Source organism: Clarias gariepinus, chromosome 11, assembly GCF_024256425.1.
Source record: "Clarias gariepinus isolate MV-2021 ecotype Netherlands chromosome 11, CGAR_prim_01v2, whole genome shotgun sequence".
NCBI classification, from domain to species: domain Eukaryota; kingdom Metazoa; phylum Chordata; class Actinopteri; order Siluriformes; family Clariidae; genus Clarias; species Clarias gariepinus.
The window spans coordinates 6,104,979-6,122,415 of NC_071110.1; the positions used below are offsets into that span (position 1 = coordinate 6,104,979).

At 36.3% G+C, this 17,437-nt stretch overlaps 1 protein-coding gene across 1 annotated transcript in view; it reads left to right on the forward strand.

The window, feature by feature from the left end:
* nbeab (neurobeachin b) overlaps positions 1-17,437 on the forward strand; it is a 387,766-nt gene that overhangs the window by 220,526 nt on the left and 149,803 nt on the right. The window contains exons 36-37 of the mRNA XM_053507055.1: positions 1,194-1,302; positions 6,246-6,412. Coding sequence (XP_053363030.1) covers positions 1,194-1,302; positions 6,246-6,412 — 276 coding nt within the window. The remainder of the gene's footprint in view (positions 1-1,193; positions 1,303-6,245; positions 6,413-17,437) is intronic.

Consider the following 17,437-nt stretch of genomic DNA (forward strand, 5'->3'; position numbering starts at 1 on the left):
CCAATCGTCAGCTTAATGACGTGTAAAATAGGGTGTAATCTTGACACTGGAGACTTTGAGCTGTAACAAATGAGCATTTTGAATTAAACAACAATGTGATGGTGTAACTGGTGTCAGAATCTTAGCAATAGGTACAGTACTCGTTTTACAGACTTTGCAGTATTAGTAAAACTGAAAAAGTTTATTATTATTATTATTATTATTATTATTATTATTATTATGCATGACAAAAGTTGTGCATTGAATGAGTTAGTTGTAATGAGTAATTTATTGTGGTCAATTAAATTAATTAATAATAAAACAAATAGTAATTACCATTTTTTGTTAATGTTAACTTTTGCAATTGTTTATGGTTTTTACTATACTATACCCTTGCAGTAACTAATATTTTATAATATAGTCATGAGCAAATACAGGTCAGTAGAACATGCATACATTAAAAAAATAATAACAACAACAACAACAATCATAATAATAATAATGAATGTTATTATTCTTATTATAATTATTAATAAATAGAATTATAATCCAATGTTTATTTTTATGCAACTTTTACACGTTACACATTTATTCAGAACCTATATTTAATGTATACAACATGCATAAATAATTATTACATTCTTACTAATTAACTAATATTTTTTAAATAAGTTAAGCAATGTATGAAAAACGTTATTTCACAATATGGAAAATAAGTTTTTGGTGTGAATGTCGCCTGTAAACTATTTTAGCCCTAATTCTAATTCACTATCATCATATCAACAGTACTGATCATTATATTAATAAAAATAGTAGTAGATTTTGGTTCTTGTAAACAATTGTCAACATTAGATTAAGCAAGAGTTATTAAAAAACAAATTAATGAAATATATATGAACTAACACAAACAAACTAACAAACAAACCAGTTAAAGTTAACAGATATTTTCAATTTGTAACTTCTTGATGTAGGAATTTTAATATACTCTATGCTGTTGTTCTGACAGATTTTTACTTTATTATTATTATTATTATTATTATTATTATTATTATTATTATTATTATTATTATCATTGTTATTATTGTTATTATTATTATTATTAGTAGTAGTAGTAGTAGTAAAACAGCTTTATGTAACAGTAAACTTCCCCAAGGTTTAAATACTTCATTCATTGTATGAATGTCTTATTTGGGCTTTTCTTCTCTCTGTGCCAGACTCTTGTGCCACGCCATGAAGGACCACATTGTGCGCGTGGCCAATGAGGCCGAGTTTATCCTGAACCGCCAGCGAGCTGAGGATGTCCACAAGCATGCTGAATTTGAGGTATTCAGTCCTTCTGCTTACATTTCTCAAACGCTCCCGAGCACTGGGTTGGGTTTTGGGTGTCATGTGCGGCCTGAACAGACACATGTATTTACACTAGTGAGGGGGGAAAAAAACATCTGGCTAAAATTTGTCTCCTGAAGTGCTGAGTGACTGGGTTTTAGGAGTGATTCAAAGACAAATCTGATTTCCTGAGTAATAAATCTACATGAGAAGATTGTTTGCACAAATACTCTGCAGTGAGGGTTGCTGGGGAATCCTGGCCTTGTGTTTTCTAGTGAAGAATGAGTCACAGTAACTGACTAATTGTTTAGAAAAGAAAACTTCATCTCTCACTTCCAATGTGCATATTTGCTCGACATGGGAGACTGTTAGCTTGAATCAAGGATCCATCGAAACTACTTCTCATTACCAGATTAAACTGGGAGACTTAAAGCTCATCTAAATAAGGTCTTTATTTTAAGTCTGAGTATAAGTAAGCACTTTTTAAACAGATACTGGTGCAGAAGAGGTAACCTGGCTAGTATTCATTAATCAGGGATGTAATGGAACAATTTATTGAGCCTTGGTTAGGGTGCTTTAGATACAATAGCTAAATGAGTTAAATTTGGCTGAGTACTGTAGGTTTGCTGTGAAGTTTCAATTCGGAAAGTTGAGAGTTGAAAGAAATCGATTAATAAAATGTGTTATTATTATTATTATTATTATTATTATTATTGTTTTACTCCTTCATTCACAAGAAATTTATTCACAAGTCCCTGTTTGACTTGAACACTTCTTGCAGTTTTCCACACAAATGCTGAGAAAAAAATGGGTTGCCAATTTTGGTTGCTATTTCATAACGAATAATAATAGTAGTAAGGAATAGTCAGGAATAACTGTACATAAAAAATATGTCTATCTATCTACTGGATCTATCTATCTATCTATCTATCTATCTATCTATCTATCTATCTATCTATCTATCTATCTATCTATCCACTGGATCTATCTATCCACTGGATCGATCTATCTATCTATCTATCTATCTATCTATCTATCTATCTATCTATCTATCTATCTATTCATCCACTGGATCTATCTATCTATCTATCTATCTATCTATCTATCTATCTATCTATCTATCTATCTATCTATCTATCTATCTATCCACTGGATCTATCTATCTATCTATCTATCTATCTATCTATCTATCTATCTATCTATCTATCTATCTATCTATCTATCTATCTATCCACTGGATCTATCTATCTATCTATCTATCTATCTATCTATCTATCTATCTATCTATCTATCTATCTATCTATTACCATCAACACTTCATAATCATAATACTTCTACTACTACTACTAATACTACTAATAATAATAATACTGATGGTAGAAGTAGTGTGTGTTTGTTTGTTTGTTTAATCAACCATTATATAAAAATGCATAATTAAAAAGCATTTTGTTGCTTTCACTGCGTTAAAATGATAACTGATTTTAGCAGATCTTGTAAATACTAAGGAAGAGCTGTTATATGACCTCGTCTAACAGCAGGCATTTTCTGCTGCCAGTAAAGAATTTATCGTGCTGAGTTTTAGGTTTACGATCAGCTAACTTTTATTACATGAAGATGCAGTAGTCTCTCCTTTAGTTTGTGGTTGAGTTTGTGGCCGGCTTTACTTTGTTTGCAGTGAATACTTATAAAACACGTCCAGATCGCTGTCGCTGTGTGTTTTCTGATTGGTAGCTTAACAGCGTGTACTAGGATTCCATTATACAGCATCATGCAGTATGGGAAGTTAGTACGTACTGGGATTTAATTAATTGTTAAGTAAATAAGTATGATATCAGATGGTTAGCTAATACTAGGAACAATACTAATGTTACCTGAGTAATAATAATAATATTAATAACAAAAACAAGACAATGAGCCATTTATAGTGACACTGATGAAGGAGACACTATAAATGGAAATGAAGAGACACGATTGTTTTATGTACAGCACACAAACTAGTCTTCTCACTTCAGCAGATGTGATGAGTTTTTTATCAGAGAGTGCCAGCTTCCTTTAGGCAGTTTTTTGATATACTGCTCTTCAGGATCCTTGACCCAGCAGATAAACCGCGCGGTGGGGGACGCTAAGAAAGTCCTAGTCAGCGGTGAGACGCAGAAGTCTCACGACCCACGATTCATCGCGTCTGCCAAACCGTCCACTCCTCATCCTTCTTCCCGTCTACTTTATTCAGATCTGGGCAGATAAGCCCTCTTTTACAATTAAACTGGTGTCACTACTATACCCTTATATCCTTCTTGAAGTGATAAATAATGCTTGATATTTGTCAGAGAGCCGCACGGTGAAGCGAGATGACACCAGGAGATTGAGTTATCGCCCGTTTGAAGAATATGTCGAGGCATAACATCTGACAGAATTCAAATATAATACAAGGAAATTCAATTACACCCTCTCCACACCACCTCCCTCCCTTCCTCCCTTCACTCCATATCCCTCCTCTGCCCGAAAGCTTCTGTTAGCAAATTAGATTTTGAATATTAGCCAGCGATCCCCTCAGGAGGTGGGGGATGGGTGCTGCGCAGTAAGACAATCTTATTTTAGCAGGAGAGATGAAGTCAGGCTCGCAGCCTAGCGTCTGCTTTACTCGGGAGATATGCCGCGGTACTTCACGGCCTCAAGAGGAGCTCGGATCTGGATTTAATGATTTGAACGAGTGGTTATGTGAGGTTCAGCTTTTCTCAAGGAAGAAAGAACTCAGCTAAAAACAAATTTTAAATTAATATTAAAAGGTAGAGAACTTTAGTTAGGTCTGTATTAATTCTTGCCTTATAAGCAGCAGATAGTTAACGGTAATACTTCTAGATTACGGTTTTAAGCTGACAGACGTAGGAGAACTTTCATATTTTTGATCACGCCAGGTATATGATCACAGATCCTATATCATGATACAATCAAGTATTGGCTTGTGAACATTAACGACTAAGAAAAGTTGACACACGTATGCTATCTCCTGTTTTGTAGTGAATTTTTAAGCTCGAATAACCCTGTAATAGGCGGTCAACAATGTACAATCAACGATCATACAGTGTAACAGTTCACTTTAAACAAATGTGTTTGATGTAATATTATCCTGGGTTGCCAGGTATTACCAGGCTTTAACATTTGTTTTGAATTGCGTGAAGATAGCTTAAAAAACAAAAATGCATTTATAAATTGTTTGATTCTTTTTTTCCTCAGCCTTTGTGTGGGAAACTACAAGTCAAACTGGGACTTTCTTCTGACTGAAAGTATAACATGAGATTTTAATCACAGTACAGTGATGAGACTCTTTGCCACAGTAAAACATTTAAATTGTGCAATCTTTTTGAAGGACGCTTTATGTCCCATGAATGACTATCCTGGCAAAGGTGGTTCAAAGCCCACTGCAGTCGTTCCCGTGAACGCTCACTACATGGAATTTGAAAATCTGCGGATATCTGTAAACACAATCATTTACCAACACCACTTGCTAGTAAACACTGGGATGAGTGCATTAGTGTGGCGGGGGATTATAGAGAAAAATTTATTTTACTAGTAGATTTTACTCTCATAACTGTGTTGTTATTCTGCACAATGAAAAGTCCCGGATTGACTTGAACACCCCTCATGGTGCACATGCATTTCTAATGTATAGACACCCACTTCAGACTTACATTACCATCTATCCAGTATATCTTACAATACAAATAGTTTTTTAAAAACGTCGTAGACACACTTTATGCTCTTACACACATTATTTTGTATCGATGTATTAAGAGAAATTCCAATGACTTGCTATAAAACAAGATCATCCCTTAAAGTTAATATGACATCTCTTCTCCTCTCCTGAGGCTTGAGGCAGCAAACAAACACTTTAGTGGGTTTCTCTTAGCATTTGTTGCCGTTATTAACCATCAGGTGCAATATGAACTCTGTGGGGCTAAATGGTGATCCAACTTCATCTTGAAAGATCAGCAAATCAAAGGAACATTTTTTAATAAGAAAATGTTCAAATTCAAAACCGCTATAGAATCTTATTTTAAAAGCTTTAACCTTCTATATTACAACACATTGCAGCCCTGTTATTTAAGCAAAACCCAACACGTTGTGATGATACAATCACTTATATTATGGGTGTGATAGAACAATTTTTTTATTACAACATTTTTAATTTCAAACATTGCTGAAGATCATAAGAAAAATGATAAGCAACACAAAAACTTCAGTTTACAGCATCATCTGCCTCCTCCTCTGCCTCTATAGCGGCTGGCATGAGTGAATTAAATGGATTTAGCAGATTTTTTGAGAATGTTGTCATTTACACTGCCATCGTAGTCGTCTCAGCAGCAACAAATGACAAGTATGTGTCGCTTAACATCTGTAATGCGTTTCGTAAAATAGGAAAAAAATGTGATTTGGATGTTTTGTGAACACCATGTTAAGTATATAACAAAGCTGTGTGGGATGCTGTTTACTGTTTACACTCGCAATGATTTTTGCTGCTTTTTGGAATCATGATGTACTAAAATAAATATCTTTGAAAGAAAATTAAGTAGAATGATAACATAACAATTGTTGAAAGATGCACAAACAATTTGTGTGAAAGATATGTGAGATGCACACACTGTTAAAGCTGCTAAGTTATAGCTTTTTGCATAATCACATAAAAAATTCACATTGATTGAATTAGACTGATATTTCATCAGAACATATCATAAGTGTAAGGTGTAAATATATGCCCTGTATCTTGACAATAACTAAAATGCTTATCTTTGTGGAATTTCTTAACATTCTAAACAGATCCGAGCAACATTTATTAGGAATCATTGATCGTCATTAAAGATCATTATCAATTAATATTTATTCTGTACGTGGCATAAACATGCGTAACATGTGCTCTCTGTGTTTTCCGTTCTGTTCCGTAGTCGAACTGCGCCCAGTACGCTGTGGACAGGAGAGAGGAAGAGAAGATGTGCGATCATCTCATCAGCGCTGCTAAACACCGCGACCGCGTCACCGCCAATCAGCTTAAACAGAAGATCGTCAACATCCTGACTAACAAACACGGAGCCTGGGGGGCGCTGACACACAGGTACGGCCCTCTGGACCACTGTGTGTGGACACAGCTGAGAAATAGGTGTGTTTTATAGCCGTGTGTGTGTGTGTGTGTGTGTGTTTGTGTACTGTGTGTTTGTTTACTGTGTTTGTTTCTTGTCATGGAATCTTGACTTTAGCCCTTAAAAGGTGATCTCGGCTGCCAGGGCCAGGATTTACACTCTTATATCACACACACACACACACACACACACACATACACACAGAGAGCTGTAATGTGACTGCTATTTAATGTCATTTTCTTGCTCTCCACCAGGGTCAGGCTGCAGGTCAGCAAACTCAATTACCACAACCGACCACTAAATCCCAAGAGACACCTCACTGGTGGTCAGATTGTGTGTGCGTCCATGTTTGTGTATATATGTGTGTGTGTGTGTGTGTGTGTATGGTGGTCTGCGTTTCTCCGAAACACATCACCCCTCTTTTTTCCTGACACAGCTGTACACCTGGTGGTTGTTAAGCTGCCCTTGTGGGCCTTGTTAAAAGCTCTCCGACTGTTTTCGCTTCTCGTGTAAGGACACCGAAGGACCGGGATTTTATGCTTAAACAGACATTTATACACAGAAATAAAAGACGAACGGTCAGCAACAATAACAGGCACGGCCCAGCATTCTCTGGGGAAATGGCGGAATGGTGCGGCGTGCTCTAAGTAAGCAGTAAACCACTGTGGTGTGAGATGTCCGAGGTAATTCATCAACAATGCTGTGAAGTCTTACCACGACAAAGAAATTTTGAATAGCAGAACATCTAGAAATGCAGTGTTCTTATACTAAATAAATCACCAGAAAGTACAGATTCATTATTATTATTATTATTATTATTATTATTATTATTATTTATTTTTATATTGAATTAAATATTATTATTATTATTATTATTATGACTTATTGTTACACCTAATATTGTGAAATATCTATTCGACAACATATTACTTTCATTTTTTGGAAGTAATAATAATAATAATAATAATAATAATACAGCTTGTCATTTTACAATACACTGAAACTGGAGACTCCTTCCATAAATTATATATAAACATCTCAATAGAAAACAAAACTATTCCATCATATTAACTAATAATATTTTGTTCATTTTTAGCCACCAGTCATAAGATCAAGCCCTTGTTGTTTCTATGGAAACAGTAGTGTATTAGAAACGTCTTCTTTCCGGCCAACCGGATTTGAGAATTCAGCAGCGATGGGGTTTATGCCCGATCCCAAAATCACTAGAACCCTCCAGGACATTCTATGGAAAGGCAATGGTTTGCTTTGGTACATTATTTCTGGTTATGTATTGTCCAGCGTTCTCCAGCAGCATGTATCCTGGGCATCACTGAAGCCCTTACCACCTCACTGCAGAGTTTCCAAACACATCATAAACTTTAGCTCCCGGATATATGTAAATCCAGCTGCCATGAGTGCTTAACTAAGCTGTCAGCCTGATGGAGAGAAAGTCCAGGACACACATATAAATATATATACACACACACACACACACACACACACACACACACACACACAAATACTTACATGCCACAGCCGGTCGTTACAGATTACAAGAGCAGTGGTAAAACTACAAAAAAAAAAAAAAAACTCATACTACTATGAGTTTAAGTAAAAGAAAAGACTTCCGGTTGGCCAGAAAGAAGAAGTTTTCAATACACTACTGTTTCCATAGTAACAACAGGGGTTTGATTCATAACTGGTGGCTAAAAATGGACAAAAAATGGTTAATATGATGTAATAGTTTCCTCTATTGAGATTTTTATATATAATTTATGGAAGGAGTCTCCAGTTTCAGTGTATTGTAAGATGACAAGCTGTATTATTATTATTATTATTATTATTATTATTATAATATAATTCTGTGTTTAAACAAAGATTTGGGAAATATGTGTCTTTCTGTCTATGTATCTGGCTAGGTTTCATATAAATAAATAAATACATTATTTATTTATTTATTTATTTATTATTTAAGCCAAAATGTGGTTAAGGAAGCACACAGAATATTGTTTAAATGAATAAATTGAGATTTGTGATGTTTGTTAGATTTCATCTAATACTATCATTTATTTATTTAGATCTCTGTTAAATGTCAAAATTATTATGATAAAATAATAATAATAATAATAATAATAATACTGGCATAATATATAGACATTTAATAATGAATTATTCATCATTTTTCAAGCTCAATCGAATGATAAACACTGCTATCATGATTTGCGAAAACAAGCTTCTCTTAAAAGTGCTTCCAAAAATACGATTTATTTTTTCTAATAAGCCCTTTCTTTGCCCATAACGCATACAATCAGCTCTAGAGTTTATTTCCATCCGAATCAATGCATCATTAATACTGCTTTTCTTACCCCAGTGTGTATTATTTTTCTTTCTTACTGACGTCTATGATAAATAAATAGCTGTGTTTACATCCCGGCTGGTGGAACACATCGTTTGGAATTTTGTGCCGCCTCTCCGGCTTAGTCAAATATTTATAGCGAACGCCTACGAGCCATAACATTTGCATTTGGACAAAAGGTTATTGAGCTGCCGAGGACTGTAAATGGTACCGCGAAAACTTGCAACGAATTGAAATTTAATGGTAACCTCCTGCAGAAGAATAATGATGCAATATGTTTATGGGCTTAAGGCAGTGGTGCGGTTCAACATCTTAGTCTTATTCAATGCTACATTAACTTTCTCATTTATGCTGGTGCTGTAAAATAGTGTGCCCTCCAGCATTAGGAGTGTGTGCATGTGTGTCCGTGTGCGCGTGTGCGTGCGTTTGAAAATTTATTTGCGTCAAAGTGTGTATTCTTTGGGCATGAATGCCTCCGAATTGCTTTTATTATGTGCTACAGCCTGGGGAGACTTGAAAGACTATTGATAATATGGGTGGAAATGCTGAATGGAGCATACACACATGATTCCTGCATTCCTACATTCTGTACATTGGCTGATTTTATTAAATACAATAAAAAGAAAAAAATTCTATGACTTCAACAACGGATTTCTAACCTCGCCGATGTATCCGCTTCACTTTGTTCTTGGACAGCAGTTTGCAGGATGTGCGATGGCATTAAAAAAAAAAAAAAAAAAAAAAAAATCCCCCAATGTCTTTGCAAAGCCGAAAGCCAAATAAGCAGCTCAAGAGCAGCGAGGCCTGGTTCGATCATACTCCACGCTCGCCTGATGATGAATGTCCCCTGTATTGAGTCAGCATCAGAAAATCAATAGTGTTCAAATTGAAACAGTATAGGGTTGTATTGATCTGCTCCACTAAATCAAAATGAGAAGGCTTTGATAGGACTCGGGTAGACAGCTCTTAGGCCAGTAATGACACACTATCAATTTTAACTTTACACTGATAAATCAAGTTGAAAATTGGATGTCAGATTTTTTTTTTTCTCGCTTCGTTCGTCTCGGAGCGAGTTATCCCCCCCCCAGCCAGCCCCCCCCCCCCATTCTGTCCTCCCCTCCAGTGCTTCCATCTCTTCCAGCTCCTTTTGACCTCTGGCCTTGGGAAGCAGATTATAAAGTTCAGTTTCGTCACCAGAAAAGATGTCAGACCGACCGCGGGAATTAATGACAGTAACAAAAAAAAATCCATGAAATTGAGAAATGATGGACTTATTTACTTACACACGGTCTGGCCTGACCCTTACAGCTTGACAGCTCTGTGAACAAACGAAAAACGCTTATAATTAACAGGTTTAGTCTTTTATAGTGTTTAATAACCTAACATAATTCTATTTTCAAGTGAAAACATTACACATTTTTATAATATCATGCCAACAAGCAGAAGCAAACAAACAAACAAATAAAAAAAAAAAAAACTACGTTAACCTTTTAAAAGAAACATTCTATACCTAAATTTTTTTTAATCCATAAGGTTTGCTGCTGTATTTAAAATCAATTTAGTATTTTTTTTTTTGGGGGGGGGGGGGTTTAAATGGGTTAATATCAATTTCACAGAAAAATTCAACCAGGTTTAAACAAAAACATTAACAATAAGGTAGCAAAGACAATTGAAAAGTAAATTAAAAAGGAAATAAAAAGAAGGTGCACGAAAAAGAAAAAACAAGAATTTCTTTAATGTTCTGTTTAAATAAAATCTCAGTTTTCATGTACAAAATTTAGCATACAGGAAGTTGTTGAAAAATTATGTAAAAATTGACCCATTAAAAAAATTATTTTCTTTGTCTTTTTTTTTGTTGTTGTCTATTTTATGTAATAAATTGAATTAAAGTTCAAACTAATGAAAGTTGGCCTTTTTCCTCAGCTTTAGTGAAACCGGCACTTAATCATGGCGCACAAAATGCAAACGCTCCATAAAACCTCCATGTCCCCTCTCGAGTTCATTTCCACGCTCATGCTGTGTGAAGTTCACCTCAACTGTCCTGCAGCTTGTGATTAATAAAGCTGACTTGTTCACTATCAGCATATATTCTGTCATGCAGTGGCGTACGACATCACCGACTTCACCGAGTTCCCAATCATGCTTCATCTCATCCCCAGTCTCCAGTCGCTGTTCTGCATGAGCGGCCCAGTGCTAATTGCTCCAGCATGGCCTTCTGTGACGGAAAAAAAAGGGAAAAAAAAATAAATGATTAGAACTTCATGGGGAAAAACAGGAGTCCCTTTGTTACCTTTGTCCAAGTCAGCAACATGGCTGACAGCTGACGGAGAACTGACGTGTCTGCACCTTAACTCACTGGACCTTAACTGAGTCAAGTATTGATTCTTAGAGCTTTCTCTTGTATAATTACCTTTTTTTGGTGTCAGTTGAGGAGAGATGGATGAAAATGAAAAGCTGAGAGAGAAAGAGAGAGAGAGAGAGAGAGAGAGAGAGAAAGGTGGCTGGTATTGATCTGCAAGGAAGCCGAGGGGGAGACGGCGTTTTCCTTGGCTAACGGTGAGCACGGGGTTCTGCGTGTGATCTATGGCAGCTATCTGGTCCCGGATAATAACTTTGTGATGGAATGGAGCCTTCAGTCACATGCGCCGAGGCAGAGCAGTCTCAGTGGGTGGAGCTGAAAGAGCCTATTCATTTTAATACCTGACACAAAGAGAAAGAGAGAAAGGGAAAGGTACCATCAAAGGTAAAAGGTAGAAAGGACATCGTCCTGAACACCATGTTACATTGAAGTGATTGTATCCAAGACGGTACTGTGGCTAAGTGGTTAGCACTGTCGCCTTGCATGTACAGGGTCCGGGTTCGATTCCCAGCCAAGGTTCAATTCCTGCCTATGTGTGCATGAAGTTTGTATGTTCTCCCCGTGTTTGGTGGGGCTACTCCGGTTTCTTTCCAGAGACATGCAGGTTACTGTAGGCTAATTGGTGTTCTCAAATTGACCTATCTGTGTGTGCTCTGTAATGGCGTGGTGAACGTGTATGAGAGAGTGAGCTATTGTTCTATTGTAAATATTGTTTAAGGGACCAAAATAGTTTAGGTTCTCACATTGGAAACCCTCTATTTCTAAAAAGAATACTTCATAATGCATACATAATGCATTATGAATTCTGCCTACAGTACCTTGCTCCCGTATATTGCATATATGGGACCCTTATGATCTCTCTATAGTGTAAATTATCGTAGTTACAGTCATGACATAATAGGATGGATACATTTTATCATAGCTTTGTTAAATACTTGGTTCTGTCTGGTACGAAAGGTGTTCATTCTTTTTCCATACACAGCAGCTCTGAAAGTTTAATACAAACTACAAACCCGATTCCAGAAAAGTTGGGACACTGTACAAATTGCGAATAAAAAACAGAATGCAATGATTTGGAAGTTTCAAATTTTAATATTTTATTCAGAATAGAATATAGATAACATATCAAATGTTTAAACTAAGAAAATGTATCATTTTACGGGAAAAATAAGTCAATTTAAAATGGCATCAACACATCTCAAAAAAGTTGGGACAAGGCCATGTTTCCCACTGTGTGGAATCCCCTCTTCTTTTTATAACAGTCTGCAAACGTCTGGGGACTGAGAAGACAAGTTGCTCAAATTTAGGAATAGGAATGTTGTCCCGTTCTTGTCTAAAACAGGCTCCTAGTTGTTCAACTGTCTTAGGTCTTCTTTGTTGCATCTTCCTTTTATGATGCGCCAGATGTTTTCTTATGGGTGAAAGATTATGGACTGCAGGCTGGCCATTTCAGGACCCGGATCCTTCACCTACGCAGCCATGATATTGTAATTGATGCCGTATGTGGTCTTGCATTGTCATGTTGGAAAATGCAAGGTTTTACCTGAAAGAGACAACATCTGGATGGAAGCATATGTTGTTCTAGAACTTGGATATACCTTTCAGCATTGATGGTGCCTTTCCAGATGTGTAAACTGCCTATGCCACATGAACTCATGTAACCCCATACCAACAGAGATGCAGGCTTCTGAACTAAGCGCTGATAACAACTTGGGTTGTCCTTGTTTACTTTAGTCCGGATGACATGGTGTCCCAATTTCCCAAAACGAACTTTAAATTTTTATTCGTCTGACCACAAAACAGTTTTCCACTTTGCCACAGTCCATTTTAAATAAGCCTTGGCCCAGAGAAAACACTTGCGCTTCTGGATCATGTTTACCGTAGATATGGATTCTTTTTTGACCTGTAGAGTTTTAGCCGGTGAATGGCACGGTGGATTGTGTTCACTGACAATGTTTTTGGAAGTATTCCTGAGCCCATGTTGTGATTTCCATTACAGTAGCATTCCTGTATGAGATGTGGTGCCGTCTAAGGGCCCGAAGATCACGGGCATCCAGTACGGTCTTCCAGCCTTGACCCTTATGCACAGAGATTGTTCCAGATTCTCTGAATCTTTGGATGATATCATGCACTGTAGATGATGATTGCATTCTGTTTTTATTCACTTTTTTGGAATCTGTTTTGTAAATGACGTGTTTTTATTAAAGCACATTATTATTTCCATGTTTCCAAGTTACACTAGGACTTCTCTAACTGGTGCTTCACGTAAACAGACTAAACTTACACATCATTGTTGACATCATAATGTTTCCTGTGAGGAGATTATTGTTAAATTTGGCATTAATGGAGGCTCCAGTGTCAGTCTTCAAGTTCTCCTCGTACATGTTGGGTTTCCTTTGGGAACTCCAGTTTCCTTCCATAGTTCCAAGACATGCTTACAGTATTAGTGTAGTGTGTGTGAGAGTGTGTTTGTGTTTGTGGTTACCCTGCAATGGATTGACAATAGTCAATATAGAAAAAGAGAGATGAGAATGTGAGAATGAGAATGTAACTATACTGTAACTATAAAAACATAAGAGGTGTTCAAGTCAAACCAGGACTTTGAATTGTGCAGAATAACTGAATACAGTTCTGAAAGTAAAAACGGCCTTTATGTCTGGTATCTAAGCAGTGTTTCACTAGTGCTTGGATACCATCAAGGTAGAAAGATTTCTCAGTACCCCTGAGCCATGATCTCACTGCCTGCTTGCTTCATGCCTGACATGCCGGACTTTCAGACCTTTAATGGCCCAAACATGTGGAAATTGCTTGGAGCAAGGTCAGAACTGAGAAATTTCATCGCAAGCCCCTCGTATAAATAGGATAAGGTGTTGTTTTCCTTGTAAACAGAAAACTCTTTGTTTTAATAAGATGCTGTGGTAGAAGCCTCTTCCAGACATGATGTTAGGAAAATAATCAACTTCTAGGTGGTACGAGTAAGTGGGTATGAAAAGGGATCTATTTATTATTGATATTGATATCAATAATAAATATTGATGTATTGATATGTTTAAAACTACATGAAAAGGCTTTTCACGGGATTACATCTTCTATTCTTGTACAAGTATATAGACAATTCCATTATTGTATAATGGTACACAGAATACATTATCATGTTATAATCTTCTTATAATGCATTATACAAAGTGAGGTTTGCTAATATAATTTCTTACGAACATGACTTACTGTGTAGTGCCTTATGTGAAAGATTCATAAAATATGATATAAATAGCTATAATATACAATTGTAACAATGTGTATAATGCCTTATAAATGAATTATAACATAATTATTCATAGTTACAATCAGTGATTGATATAGACATGTCCACCAAAAAAAAAATGCAGCACTTACACTATATTATAATGCATGATACAGGAATACAAATTAAAGTCACATAATGTTGCATAACTTAATGTTGTAAAGTGTTTTACCTGATGATGAGCATTTATACAGATTTATTCCAAATATGTAAATAATCATTTTTAACCCATATTATAGTGTTTTATAAATACCAGCATGCTTTATAAATTTTTAACCGTAACTATTATCATCATTTCAACTAATTGCATTCTAAGGTATTTTATGTGCTGTGTAATGTCTTATAAATGCATTTACGGCATGTTATAAATACTGGATTTATTTAAGAGTGTACAGAAGGTGAGAACTAGTGGATTGCTGCAGTGTAGATTATGGAAATAAATTCCAGAATCCTTTGACGATCAATTCCGTAAAGTCTTGTAGTAATTGTGTTTCGTAGCTGCGATTATTAAAAAGCTGAGCTGTAACCTTGAAAAACCTCAAGAGCTATTAAAACAAGCTCGTATTCATTTTATTGTAGATTTTGAGGAAATGCCTGCTGGCTACAGTGTACACTGGCAGTGATCTACTTTTCTATTCCCAATGTTTAGTTATCTGTATTATACAATACTGTGCAAAAAATGGCTTGAGCCACCCATCATTTCTTCATATTTTGTGAATATAATAAAGAGCCAGACTTTCTTGTATTTTTGAAGCCATGTTGAAGAATAGTTTTCCAGGCTTCCTGAACGACTTCCTGTCCCTAATTTTTATTCCAGTCCCTGTACCTGACCAAAAAAAATCTGGTTGTTATACCACACAGCGACCTATGTATCCATCAAACATAAAAATAATCTAAAATGTGTCTTTCTTTGAGAAAGTTGTGCGTCGACTGGATTCTCAAATCTGATTGTTCAGCAGTAGAGATGGCACTGAGTCAGTACCCAGTATTGGTTTTGGGCTGGTGCATAAAAAAGTTGTTGAAGGAGTCTCCAATGTCAGTGCAGTTCTGTAGCAGTTCAGAGGTAAAGCTGTAACTTCAAGCGTTTTTCTGATCCAGTAACATATTGGGTTGATACCAGCAAAAGAAATGTGGAACCGATATTAGAGAACGCTCCAATGAGGACATTGAAAATGATTTTTAAATTATAAAGAGACTGGATTGTTTTTTTTTTACATTGTTTGAAATGAAGTTTACAGAATATTTAGGGTAAAGTGTAGCTTGGCTAGAGTTGTCATTGAAAGTAGGCTACAGTTGACATTGCAATCCATTGCACACTTCTCCAATGTTATTATTTCACACTAATCCCAGTAGACCTCTTGGTCTCTCTTAAACTGGAGTGCGGATGGTAAACTTGCCTGAATCCGTTTCTTTGTTGTTCTTTTCACGCACATGTCCATCCATTTGTTCTTGAACCTACACTAAGGCTTCCTTTCCCCAAGGGCATGCTTAACCTTCCAGCCTGCGCTAATTATCCCTGGAAAGACTCCCATTCACACTGTCATCAATTTACGGGGCATCTGGGGTATCCCCTCCGATATGTGGCCCCATCCAGGACGAAAAAAGATGGACGGTTTGGCGAAATAGCCAGGAAGGGACGTCTGACCTGCGCTAGAACTCTGTCTTTCACCAAGGAGGACGTGTCGGTCTTCATCCTTCTCAGTCACTCTGACAAGTGCCACTCGTGTCCTTCAGGATACTCACATGTAGTTACGTCTGATTTGTAGCACTGATACACCGAAAGCCTCATGTCCTTACACGGCATTAATGACCTGAACAAAGGAAGGGTCACATGTCTACATCCAGTAGAAGTACTGCATTAGTAGTGATAAGAGATCTTTAGTCTGGAAGAAAGTGATCTCTATCGCTTAAACCTCCTTTAATGTGACGAGGATGTGCATAACTTGTGTCTCTCCGGATTAGATAGTATAGACAACCTAGCATGGATGAAAGATAACGCTTTTTTTTTTTTTTTTTTGGTTGAAAACTTGGACATTATCGCACAGCATATGGCTGCCAGTTGGCTTGAGATAATGTGATGGGACTCTTTATGACTTTTTCAATTCTGTTGAAATGTGTCTCATGCAATTTGTGGGCGAACCGAAGAACTCAAAGCCTAGACCGAAGAGTGAGAGCTGATCTTTTGAAAAACTACAACACGGCATGTGGGAATGCCAGCTCAGTTCCAGAGCGAACGGAGATTCACAAGCTTGGCTTGCCAAATATTTTTTCCCCCAAGTGATTTATTTTCTGGAGAAAGAATGTAATAGTTTACCATTTTCAGGCTGCTCCTAGAGGAGTAGTGTCACATATATTCCAAAAGAAAGGATTAACATATTTCCTTGCAAATCGCTTTTGTCAGACATTTGTAATCGTGTGGTTAAAGCAATATGAACCAGATACGCTGGGTTTTGAATTCCTGCATCCACTACAAAGAAATATTTTTATTTAATGATGTATGAAAAATGGATCGCGTTCCCTCAGTTGATGTATTATCCAAAAATGCATGTTTAAATTTCTATGAACCGTACTGCATGGTAAACATATTATCCTGCACAGTAGTCTTATAGCTGGCAGAATTCTCTATAAGTGCTCATTAGTAGTTATAGCTGCCTGTATTATCACACTAATACTACCAAAATTCTTAATTTGGATTGTTAATTACTTTTCTATAATGTCAGCTCTAAATAAAAGTTCTGCCTGTGGGAAAAATTACAAATATATAATATATGAATATAATAACTTACACATGAACTTGTATGGCAGATAAGTCACATAAATACAAGGTGTATAATTGTTAATATGTTGAAATATTCTGTAAGGTAGTGTTTATTTAGCATTTGTGAAATAAGTCTGCAGTGTCACTGACAGAAGTACAGTTAATCAGAATTAAAGCTGTAAAATTTGTGAGTTCTTAGAAAAGGAAGTAATGAAGTAAGTCTTCC